Source organism: Bison bison, unplaced genomic scaffold, assembly GCF_000754665.1.
Source record: "Bison bison bison isolate TAMUID 2011002044 unplaced genomic scaffold, Bison_UMD1.0 scf7180017864331, whole genome shotgun sequence".
In the NCBI taxonomy this organism is placed as follows: domain Eukaryota; kingdom Metazoa; phylum Chordata; class Mammalia; order Artiodactyla; family Bovidae; genus Bison; species Bison bison.
In genome coordinates this window covers 3,901,346-3,914,293 of record NW_011494903.1, presented here as the reverse complement: position 1 = coordinate 3,914,293, position 12,948 = coordinate 3,901,346, and the positions used below count along the sequence as shown (strand labels likewise).

The 12,948-nt window shown below is 43.9% G+C and overlaps 1 protein-coding gene across 1 annotated transcript in view; it reads left to right on the top strand.

Annotated features, from left to right (window-relative positions):
- OSMR (oncostatin M receptor) overlaps positions 1-12,948 on the top strand; it is a 67,934-nt gene that overhangs the window by 30,061 nt on the left and 24,925 nt on the right. The window contains exons 4-5 of the mRNA XM_010853750.1: positions 4,325-4,496; positions 11,652-11,921. Of these exons, the coding sequence (XP_010852052.1) occupies positions 4,325-4,496; positions 11,652-11,921 (442 nt within the window). The remainder of the gene's footprint in view (positions 1-4,324; positions 4,497-11,651; positions 11,922-12,948) is intronic.

Below are 12,948 nucleotides of genomic sequence, written 5' to 3'. Positions count from 1 at the left end.
TTAAACTTGCCACTTCAATGAATGAAAACAGCCCAAACATAAGTCATCACATTTTTAAAAGTCACTGAATTGATGCATTCAAGGAAAGTTTTATCTCTTCCACAACATGGCTAGAAAGACCACAAAGCACAAATTTGTGGTTAGACAGAATCCACACAAAGAGGGTCTGGGAAAAACAGAGCTCGTGACATATTAATGAACTGATGAAATCATTTGGCACATAGTTTTAGACTGTGGGTTCAGGTCCAGGCCTTGTTCAAGGCGTGGGGCTATCAATGCTGAGCAAAACTAAGGAGATGATCACAAAATTAAAGTGTCCTAGATGTGAGGAGTGCAGGTTGCCGATAGTGGGCTATGGGTTGAGATTAGACCTGACCTTCTCTAGCAGCTTGGAGGAAGGGCAGTTGGAGTCAAAGTAGGAAAGAAGATTAGAAGCTAATTTAGCATGGAGAATGGAGAGGAATGTTCCAGGAAGATCCAGCTGGGGTGAGCAGAGGCCCTGAGTGAAAGGGGCTGGGAGCTTTCAGGCTTGAAAGCATGGGGCACGTGGGGTGGGCAGGACAGGGCCAGCCCACATGTGACTCCGGGGGTCATGCTCAGGTGTTGTTTTTTAACCTGGGAACAGTGAGAAGGGGTGATGAGATCACCCCTTCAGAGAGATGAGATCTGATTAAAACCACTCTGGTTCCACAGTGGGGAGAAGTTGGGAGAATTGGAGGAGGTGAAGTGTGACCAGTTTGAATTGAGCAGTGGGGTTGGTCCAAAGGAGAGGGGCCTGGAGTAGGTGATAACAATGGGAGGAGAGCAGTGGCTGAATTCCTGAGGGATATAAGAGGTGAAATCCAGCCTGTGGCTTGTTCACATAGCAAGGTCACCATGACTGCTATAATGTTCATATTATAGCAAGGTCACCGATTGACTAACAGCCAGTTTTTTGTACTAGTTTTTAAATAATGGATAAAATGTAGCTGAGATTGTGCACATTAAATAGTAAAAGTTGCATGGGTCAGGACCACAAAACTTGTTAAAAAACAATGTTTATAGGGATGTGCTGTGCTGTGCTTGGTCACTCAGTCATGTCAGACTCTTTGTGACCCCAGGAATGTAGCCTGCCAGGCTCCTCTGTCCATGGGGATTCTCCAGGCAAGAACACTAGAATGAATTGCCATGCCCTCCTCCAGGGGATCTTCCCAACCCAGGAATCGAACCCAGGTCTTCCACATTACAGGCAGATTCTCTACCATCTGAGCTACCAGGGAAGCCCAAGAATACTGGAGTGGATAGCCTATCCCTGCTCCAGGGGGTCTTCTTGACCCAGGAATCGAACTGGGGTCTCCTGCAATGCAGGTGGATTCTTTACCCCCTGAGATACCAGGGAAGGTATAGGGATAGGAATAAACTGAAATAATGAAAACATTTTACAAATGGGAGTTCTGCTTAGAGTGGCAAAGGACACGCATGATTAGATGCCCTTCAGGTGGACTAAACAGTTCTCCTTCCAGAATAGTGTTTGGTTCTGCCAAGGGCACCATTTAAGGCTGACAGCTGGGGGAGGGGAAGGCATAGTGGAGGGAAGGCCTCCAAGTTTGGCAGCTCCAGGTGGCATGTGACGTATGTATTGCCCCCTCCTCTTCACTGGAGGACTTGCCATTGGCCCTTAAAAAATGGATGTAAACTCAGTTTTCCCCAGGAAGGGCAAGCTATCTGTTATACTTGTCTTCCAGCTGTGGGGGCAGAAAGCAGGCATCCCACTGAGGAGCATCGGTGCTTGGAGCTGTGGTCCGAGAAGAAGAATAGAGCCCAGTCCCTACTTTTACAGTACCATATTCAAGTCAGGGGCTTGACCTTTGATGAAATGCCACCAACTACCGCCAGTAGTTGAGATTAGGCCTTACCTAAGGATACCTATCGGAGAAAGTGATGGCACCCCACTCCAGTACTCTTGCCTGGAAAATCGCCTGGACAGAGGAGCCTGGTAGGCTGCAGTCCATGGGGTTGCAAAGAATCAGACATGACTGAGCGACTTCACTTTCACTTTCCACTTTCACACATTGGAGAAGGAAATGACAACCCACTCCAGTGTTCTTGCCTGGAGAATCCCAGGGATGGGGGAGCCTGGTGGGCTGCCGTCGTCTATGGGGTCGCACAGAGTCAGACATGACTGAAGCGACTTAGCAGCAGCAGCAGCAGCAAGGATACATATAGACTGAAAGTCAGGGGATGGAAAAAAGATATTCCATGCAAATGGGAATCAAAAGAAAGTGGGAGTAGCAATAATCATATCAGACAAGATAGACTTTAAAAACTGTTACAAGAGATAAGGAAGTATGGGAGGGAGGGTTTGGGGGAGAATGGATACATGCATATGTATGCCTGAGTCCCTTCACTATTCAGCTGAAACTAGCACAATGTTGTTAATTGACTGCATACCAATACAAAATAAAAAGTTTAAAAAAAAAAGAAATAAGGTGAGACATCACTTTACCAACAAAAGTCCGTATAGTCAAAGCTATGATTTTTCCAGTAGTCATGTATGGATGTGAGAGTTGGACCATAGAGAAGGCTGAGTGCCAAAGAATTGATGCTTTCGAATTGTGGTGCTGGAGAAGACTCTTTTGAAAGTCCCTTGGACAACAAAGATATCAAACCTATGAATCCTAAAGGAGATCAACCCTGAATAATCAGTGGAAGGACTGATGCTGAAGCTGAAACTCCAATACTTTGGCCACCTGATGCGAAGAGCCAACTTATTGGAAGAGACCCTGATGCTGAGAAAGACTGAAGGCAGGAAGAGAAGCGGGCAACAGAGGATGAGACGGTTGGATGGCCTTACGGACACAATGGACATGAATTTGAACAAACTCCAAGGACTCTCTCTCCTGCATGCGTGCGCTCTTTTTTTTCTCTCTCTCTCTCCTGCTATCTTCTAAATAAAATAGAGCTGTAACACTGATTTGCCTAAGAGCTGTAGCATGGTTTGTCCAAGACCCAAGAGCTGTGATGTGCCGAGGGCTTTAATGTCCGTCGCTCCAAATCTTTGTTGTGATGAGACAAAGAACCGAGGAACATACACTCTCGTGACATCAGTGGTGCCGTGACTTGAATATAACCTGGCTGAAACAACCTCTGCGTGAAAGAGGCCAAGCACAGCAGGAGCCCAACTCAGCGAAGCTCCCGCGCTAGAAGCGGAAGGCGAAGAAACCCAGCGCAGGGGAAGGCCCATCGTGCTGGAAACCGGGACAGCGAAAAACGAATTCAGCAGAAAGCTCACGTGGCCCAGTCTCAGATTCCAGAAGACCTCCAGTTAAGATTCCCTGGAGCACAGAGTGCCTCACTCCACCCTGAACTCAGTCAGGGGTTGTTGAAGGTCAATAGCTATAGCAGCACGGGGTTCAATCTCAGTAGAGAGAGACTGCAAATGCCTTGTTCAGTCATTGGCAATGCTCTTGCATTTATCATTCGGAGAAAGCAGTGGCACCCCACTCCAGCACTCTTGTCTGGAAAATCCCACGGATGGAGGAGCCTGGTGGGCCGCAGTCCATGGGGTCACTAAGAGTCGGACATAACTGAGCAACTTCACTTTCACTTTTCACTTCCATGCATTGGAGAAGGAAATGGCAACCCACTCCAGTGTTCTTGCCTGGAGAATCCCAGGGACGGGGAAGCCTGGTGGAGGAGCACAATGTAAGTTCTGCCTATGTGGTTGACATCTCTGGTACTAAAGATTGTGAAGGTTGCAGTTCAAGGAAGGCAGTGTGGTCCATGTGGCCACCACATCTGAAAAGACGAGACAAAAACCAAGGGGCTCATGGGAAGTCATCTATTAACTCCTGGGCGACAGTGGAACTCCTGGGTATCATGAAGGACTGCCAGCTCTACTGAGGTTTGATCTGATGAATATTAGAAAATTCTTATCAGTCTTGCTTATTTTTAAAAAGGTGCTTCAATTAATTCTCTAGTTTGCAAGAATTTTCTCAACATGGCTCTTGTGACCAGAACTGTGCCTACACCTTCTTTCTCTGATCTTTTCCCCTAAGACTCAAGTGGTGTCTGTTCTCTCTCTCTCACTTAGTTCATGTGATTCCCCTGGAACTGGAGGCCCAAAGAGATTGGGAGCCAAGTTTTCAATAGGCAGGAGGCTATTCCTTGCTCTTCCTTGCTGTACCATCAGAGCACAGGAGCTGGCTGACTGGAAACAGACTGAGCTTGTCCATGTCCTGGAGTTATAGTGGACTCTTAGGTGTGTGCTTTAGGATAAGTCCAGCCAAGCCATTTTTCAGGACTGCATGGCTATATGCTTCCAAGTTTTTCTCTTTATTTCTAGGAGAACTACAGCACCACTGTGAAGCAGAAGCAAGTCCTGCACTGGAGCTGGGAATCTGAGCTCCCTTTGGAATGTGCCATCCACTTTGTAAGAATGAGGACTATGGTGGATGATTCCAGGATTCCTGCACCCAGGCTCTGGAGTAACTGGAGTTCATGGGAGAAAGCAGATGGTAAGAAGTGAGGCTATAGAAGAGTGAGGGGGTTTGCTATCTAATATTTCTTGGGGATCAGTAGTCAAATGGTAGAAGTCCTTATTGAGGAACTCCAGGTAGACACCAGCATTATTTATATTTGGCTCCTATTGGATCTAAAAAGCATGGATAAGAGACTTGCCCCTGGGAAATGGAGGTCTCAGGATTTTAATATTCTTGCCTGGAAAATTCCATGGATAGAGGAACTTAGCAAGGTACAGTCAATGGGGTCCACAAAGAGTCGGACATGACTGAACACATGCATTGGACCCAAAAAACATGGATGTGAAACTTGCCACTGGGAGATAGATAGAGATCTGAGGATTTTCTCTCTGAATTTATTCATTGAGGTAATTATGCAATTCAGGCAATGTAGGATTAATTTTCCATACGTGTGAAGTATGTACATTATAGAATGCTAAGTGAACAAAGCAAGATATAAATTGTACATATATTTTTATTAGAACAACACAAAATGTGTATACAACTAGAGCAGAATTTGGGAAGCTTTTTCCATCAAGGAAAAAGATAGGAAATATTTTAGGTTTTACAACCCAACATTCTCTATCGGGGCTATTCAACTCCACCATTGTAGCATGGGAGCTGTGTAAATGAATGGTTGTGTTCCAATAAAACTTTATGTACAAAAAACAGATGGTGGCTGGAATTGGCCCATGGGTCATAGCTTGCCAACCCCTAATGTAGAGACAAGGGAGGGAAATACGGAAAACTGGAAGTAATTCTTCATTTGAGTAATGAAATCATGGGTAATTGTGTTTCAAATATCTCTTAATTTTGGTTATTTTGTTGTTATTAACATTTAGCATTCTTCACAATTTCGTATGCTTCAGCTAAGCTACAGGTTAGCTGTAAAGCAATGGCATCTGATGCTCTCAACTAGGTACCTTGATAGGTTATCTGAGATTCCTACCAAGAGAACCATTCCTTAGCCAAGTATTTATGCAAATTTAACTCAGACTGATAACACTTTAACCCACAAGAGACCCAGTGATGAGTTTAATACTAATAGAGTAAAATCTGCCTCCTAGTTGCTGCTTTCAACACTGTGTGTATTTAGCTGTCACATCTTCCCTAGGAAATACATATAATTCTCATCCCCTATTCACAGAGGAGAAAGTGGAGGCACAAATAGCTTTCTTAAATAAAAAAAATGTAAGGTCATCAGGCCACTAAGTGTTGGAGCCAGAATTCTAACCTAGAAAATCTAGCTCCATAGGCCATGCTCTTAACCATCACATCCTATTGCTGAGAGACGTACTTAGAGAAAAAGAAAAAGAGAGAGAGATTAAAAAGATAGTAACAGAAAAAGAAAGAACAACATCATCAACAACTTTGGTACAATGGACTAGGTTTCTCAAAATTGTAGCCTCCACACTAACCCCAAGATTGATAGAAAAGCTGATTATGCCTGTAAAATTGTCGTTAAATTATACTTGATTTATAATATCATGTAAATTTCAGGTGAATAGCACAGTCATTCAGTTATACATTTATGTGTATTTTTATCAGATTCTTTTCCCTTATAGGTTGTTGCATAATATCGAGGATAGTTCCCTGTGTTATATACTAGGTTTTTGTTGGTTATCTATTTTATACACAGTAATGTTTATATGTTAACTCAAAGCTCCTAATTTATCCATTCCCTGTACTTTTCTTTCTCCTTTGGTATCCATATGTTATTGGTTTTTTTGGTTTTGTTTTTCTGTATCTGTGAGTCTCTCTCTGTTTTGCAAATAAGTTCATTTGTGTGATTATTTTTTCTTTTAGATTCACATATAGGTGATATCATTTGTTATTTGTCTTTGTCTGGCTTTCTTCACTTAGTGTGATACTCTGCTGCTGCTGCTAAGTCGCTTCAGTCATGTCCGACTCTGTGTGACCCCATAGACAGCAGCCCACCAGGCTCCCCTGTCCACGGAATTCTCCAGGCAAGGATATGGAGAGGGTTGCCATTTCCTGCTCCAGTGATACTCTCTGGAGCATCCATATTGTGCAGATGGCATTACTTCATTCTTTTTTATGGCTAAGTAAAATTCCATTTATATATATGTGTATATATATACACACACCACATTTTCTTTATCCATCTTTCTGTTGATGGATATTTAGGTTGGTTCCACGCCTTGGTTATTATAAATAGGCCTGCAGGGATCTTTTCAAATTATGGTTTTCTCTGGTTATATGCCCAGGAGTGGGATTGCAGGATCATATAGTAGCTCTATTTTTAGTTTTTTAAGGAATCTCCATATATTCTTCCATAGTGGCTATATCAATTTACATTCCCACCAACAGTGCAAGAGTATTCCCTTTTCTCCACACCCTCTCCAGCATTTACTGGTTGTAGACTTTTGATAATGGCCATTCTGACTGGTATGAGGTGATATCTCGTTGTAGTTTTTTTTCTTTTTCATTGTAGTTTTAATTTGCATTTCTCTAATAATTGGCGATGTTGAGCATCTTTTCATGTACTTTTTTGCCATCTGTCTTCTTTGGAGAAATGTCTATTTAGATCTTCTGTCCATTTTTGATTGTCTTATTTGTTTTTTCATATTGAGCCATATGAACTATTTGTATATTTTGGAAATTAATCTCTTGATGGTTTCATCATTTGCAAATATTTTCTCCTGTTCTGTAGGTTGCCTTTTTCTTTTGTTTATTGTTTTCTTTGCTGTGTAAAAGCTTTTAACTTTATTTGGGTCCCATTTGTTTATTTTTACTTCCATTACTTTAGGAGGCTGATCCAGAAAGATATTGCTGTGATTTATGTCAAAGTATGTCTTGCCAATGTTTTCCTCTAGGAATTTATAGTATCTGGCCTTACACTTAGGTCTTTAATCCATCTTTAGTTTATTTTTGTGTATGGCATTAGTTAGTTCAGTCGCTAAGTCATGTCCAACTCTTTGCAACCCCATGTTCTGCAGCATGCAAGGTTTCCCTGTCCATAACCAACTCCCAAAGATTACGCAAACTCATGTCCATTGAGTCAGTGATGCCATCCAACCATCTCATCCTCTGTCGTCCCCTTTTCCTCCCGCCTTCAATCTTTCCCAGCATCAGGGTCTTTTCAAATGAGTCAGCTCTTCGCATCAGGTGACCAAAGTACTGGAGTTTCAGCTTCAGGATCAGTCCTTCCAATGAATATTCAGGACTGATTTCCTTTAGGATGGACTGGTTGGATCTCCTTGCTGTCCAAGACTCTCAAGAATCTTCTCCAACACCACAGTTCAGAAGCATCAATTCTTTGGTGCTCATCTTTCTCTATAGTCCAACTCTCAGATCCATACATGACTACTAGAAAAACCATAGCTTTAACTAAATGGACCTTTGTTGGCAAAGTAATGTCTCTGCTTTTAAATAAGCTGTCTAGGTTGGTCATAACTTTCCTTCCAAGGAGCAAGCATCTTTTAATTTCATGGCTACAATCACCATCTGCAGTGATTTTGGAGCCCCTAGAAATAGTCTGTTACTGTTTCCACCAGATGCCATGATCTTAGTTTTCTGAATGTTGAGTTTTAAGCCAACTTTTTCACTCTCCTCTTTCACTTTCATCAAGAGGCTCTTTAGTTCTTCTTCACTTTCTGCCATAAGTGTGGTGTCATCTGCATATCTGAGGTTATTGATATTTCTCCCAGCAATCTTGATTCCAGCTTTTGCTACATCCAGCCCAGCATTTCTCCTGATGTACTCTGCACATAAGTTAAATAAGTAGGGTGACAATATATAGCCTTGATATATTCTTTTCCTGATTTGGAACTAGTCTGTTCCGTGTCCAGTTCTAACTGTTGCTTCCTAACCTGCATACAGATGTCTCAGGAGGCAGGTCAGGTGGTCTGGTATTCCCATCTCTTGAAGAATTTTCTTCAGTTTATTATGATCCACACAGTCAATGGCCTTGGCGTAGTTAATAAAGCAGAAGTTTTTCTGGAACTCTTGCTTTTACAACAGATATTGGCAGTTCGATCTCTGGTTCCTCTGCCTTTTCTAAATCCAGCTTGAACATCTGGAAATTCATGGTTCACGTACTGTTGAAGCCTGGCTTGGAGAATTTTGAGCGTTACTTTACTAGCGTGTGAGATGAGTGCAATTGTGCAGTAGTTTGAGCATTCTTTCACATTGCCTTTCTTTGGGATTGGAATGAAAACTGACCTTTTCCAGTCCTGTGGCCACTGCTCAGTTTTCCAAATTTGCTGGCATATTGAGTGCAGCACTTTCACAGCATCATCTTTCAGGATTTAAAATAGCTCGACTGGAATTCCATCACCTCCACTAGCTTTGTTCATGGTGATGCTTCCTAAGTCCCACCTGACTTCACATTCCAGGGTGTCTGGCTCTAGGTGAGTGATTGCACCATCATGATTATCTGCATTGTGAAGATCTTTTTTGTATAGTTCTTCGGTGTATTCTTGCTACCTCTTCTTAATATCTTTTGCTTCTGTTAGGTTCATACCATTTCTGTCCTTTATTGTGCCCATCTTTGCATGAAAATTTCCATTGGTATTTCTAATTTTCTTGAAGAGATCTCTAGTCTTTCCCATTCTGTTATTTTCCTCTATTTCTTTGCATTTATCACTGAGGAAGGCTTTCTTATCTCTCTTTGCTATTCTTTGGAACTCTGCATTCAAATGGGTATATCTTTCCTTTTCTCCTTTGCCTTTCACTTCTCTTCTCCATGGTTATTATTGAATGGTTTGTGTTGGAAATGAATAGAGATCATTCTGTCATTTTTGAGATTGCATCCAAGTACTGCATTTTAGACTCTTTTGTTGATTATGATGGCTACTCCATTTCTTCTAAAGGATTGCTGCCTGCAGTAGTAGATATAATGGTCATCTGAGTTAAATTCAACCATTCCAGTCCATTTTAGTTCGCTGGTTCCTAAAATCTCGATGTTCACTCTTGCCATCTCCTGACTGACCACTTCCAATTTGCCTTGATCCATGGACCTAACATTCCAGGTTCCTATACAGTATTGCTCTTTACAGCATCAGACTTTACTTCCATCACTAGTCCCATCCACAACTGGGTGTCGTTTTTGCTTTGGCTCCGTCCCTTCATTCCTTCTGGAGTTAGTTCTCCACTCTTCTCCAGTAGCATAGTGGGCACCTACTGACCTGGGGAGTTCCTCTTTCAGTGTCCTTTTTGTCTTTTCATACTGTTTTGGGGAAACAGGCACAGACAGAAACTTGTACGCACCAGGACCCAGGAGAAAGGAGCAGTGACCCCATAAGAGACTGACCCAGACTTGCCCGTGAGTGTCCAGGAGTCCCTGGCAGAGGCATGGGTTGGCAATGGACTGCTGCAGGATTGGGGGCACTGAGTGTAGCAGGGCCTGCATGGGACCTTTTGAAGGAGGTCACCATTATCTTCGTTACCTCCACCATAGTTTGACCTTAGGTCAAGTAACAGGGATGGAATACAGCCCTGTCCTTCAATAGAAAATTAAAGATTTACTGAGCATGGCCCCACCCATCAGAACAAGTTTCCCTCTCAGTCAGTCTCTCCCATCAGGAAGCTTCCATAAGCCTCTTATCCTTCTCCATCAGAGTACAGATAGACTGAAAACCACAATCACAGAAAACTAACCAATCTGATCACATGGACCACAGCCTTGTCTAACTCAATGGAACTATGAGCCATGCCATCCATGGTGGATGGGTCATGGTGGAGAGTTCTGACAGAATGTGGTCCACTGGAGAAGGGAATGGCAAACCACTTCAGTATTCTTGCCTTGAGAACCCCTCAAACAGTATGAAAACAGTATGAATGGTGTTAGAGAATGTTTTAATTGCGTTGTTTTACATGTAGCTGTCCGGTTTTCTCAGTACCGCTTATTGAAGAGACTGTTTTTCTCTATTGTATATTCTTGCCTCCTTTGTCATAGATTAATTGACCATAGGTGAGTGGGTTTATTTCTGGACTTTTGATCCTGTTCCATTGATCTGTGTTTCTGTTTTTGTACCAGTGACATACTGTGCTAATTACTATAGCTTTGTAGTATAATCTGAAGGCAGGGAGCCTCTTTGCTCCAGCTCCTCTCTATCTTAAGACTGCTCTGGCTACTCAGGGTCTTTTGTGTTTCCACACAAATTTTTTTGTTCTAATTCTGTGAAAGATGCCATTGGTAATTTGATAGGGATTGAATTGGATCTGTAGATTGCCTTGGGTAGTGTGGTCATTTTGACAATATTGATTCTTCCAATCTAAGAACAGGGTGTATCTTTTCATCTGCTCCTGTCTTCTTTGATTTCTTTCAGGGCTGATTATTCTTAATCCCCAAAGCACTGGCTCTCAACTAGTTGCACATAGAATCACCTGGGGACCTTAAAACAAAATCCTACCCCTCAGGCCACTCCACTTGGGTGACCTCCGTGATGGCAGTTTTAGAGCTCTGGTGGGCTAGAAGCCAAACTGAAGGGCATGAAGTGATCAGGGGGTGATGACAGCTTAGTGATAGGCAGAGGCAGCTCCTTGGGGAGTGGACGAGCAAGTGGAGAGGAAGCAGGAGGCAGGCATGGAAGATGATGAGTGGGATATACAGAAAGAAGACGGAAGTGAAAGGAGATACTTGGGTGACTGGCATCTGAGAAGCTGGAAGAGGAGTGATTTACAGAGCGTTTTAGAGATTATGAAGGACACGTGGCTTGGATGCTGGGCAGAAGCTGGTGGATGTGACTGTGGCTTTGCCACTTGCAGGGTGAGCGAACTTGAGCTCAATCCTGCCTGTCCCATTGCTGTGAGGTGGTAAGGATGACAAGAGAGAAAATATATAAGCACTGAACATGGGACCTCCTACATGGCTAGCATCAGTAGAGAGCAGCTACTGCTGTCCTGGAAACCAGCTGATCACCAGCAATAATAGGGTCATCCTCAGGGCCACAGGGCGACAGTCACTGTGCTGGCTCAGCAGTGAAAGCCAGAGCAGTGGTGTTCCCATAACGATAAGAGTGATGGTACACAGGACTTTTTTGCACACTACAAAGTTTATAGATTTTTAGGTTCCTGTTTTTTCTAGGAGGTAGAAAAAGCTAAGGTTATCTCTTGAGAGTGAGACAGGAGGGGACTGGTTTGAATTTGAGCCCAAGTCTCACTGAGCTGTCTTCTCTTATCTTGCAGCCCAGAATTCACTTGGAGATCATCCATTGTACGTTTTCCCTAAAGATAAGCTGGTGGAAGAGGGCTCCAATGTCACCGTTTGTTACATTTCTAGGAACCATCAAGATAACATATCCTGTTATTTGGAAGATGTACTGATATATGGAAGACAACTTGATCAAAATGTATGGGCATTCGAGTTCAAGAACGTTTCTTTCATTAGGAAAACTGGAACCAATTTCTATTGTAAGGGCCAAGGTGATCCAGAGGGCGTCGTTCTTTTGGTCTCAAGTGAGTGGACCCATTCTCTGTGACCCCCTCTTCCCATTTCCTGTGGAAGAGATCAAATCTTCTTTCCCAGAAGAAAGATTTCTACTTGTGGCCTCAGTTGACTTTTGTTTTCCAAGCCTTCTAGGACAGTCTCTGTCAAAGATATTCTGAAGCAATACTTGTCGGATTTCCTGTTGTTTTCTTGAGCTTACTGAAATCTTATTCCTAGAAAATCGAGTGATAAAAAGGAGAAAGTTCAGGTCATGACCTGGACCACTGAGAAAATATCCTGCTTTGTGTGAGCCATGCTGGAATGACCACAGGATGGCAGGGCGGGGAGGAGAGAGGCTACAGGCTGGATGGCCCTAGAGAGGCGGCCCAGGTCACGGTCGGAAGACCCGGGTTTGAATCTTCTTCCCGTGCCTGGGTGTGCCGTCTTGGCCAAGTTTCCTCCTCTGTGAGCCGGTCTAGTAATGATTGTGAGGATCACAGGAACACGGGCAGGGCTGTACGATCAGTAGCCGCACACGCAGGACTTCAGCAGACGAGGCCTTTGCTGCCCTTAACTGGGTGGTGAAGGGGAGGGAGGCAGCCTTGTACTTTTCTTGTCGATCTGTGTATGCTCCCGCTCCCCGACCTGCCGTGGCCTCCTGTGTTGTCTCGAAGCCTCCGCCCTCCCCCACACAGTGGGGCAGCACGAGCGTCTCCTCCCTCCCCGCTTTCCCTGCCACAGGCCATCTCCAGTCTCCTGGGCGCTCGCTTACCCATACTCCTTGTGTGTCCTCTCAGAACAGCAGTGCCTCAGGGACTTGGAGATGCCACGCGTACGTTCCTTAGAACTCGCAGTCCTCAGCTGCTGAAGTTAGCGGGTTCCCCAGATCTGGCTTCCTGGCCTCCCAAGCACAGCCCAGGCTCTCGAAGCCACAGCATCCAACACGAAACAGCAGGCAACACTGACTCCGTTCATTCATCACTGGGCTCATTCTGTCTGCATGTCGCCAGACTGCTGAGTGCTTGCTGGCCAGCTCTGGGGCTACCAGTGCAGACC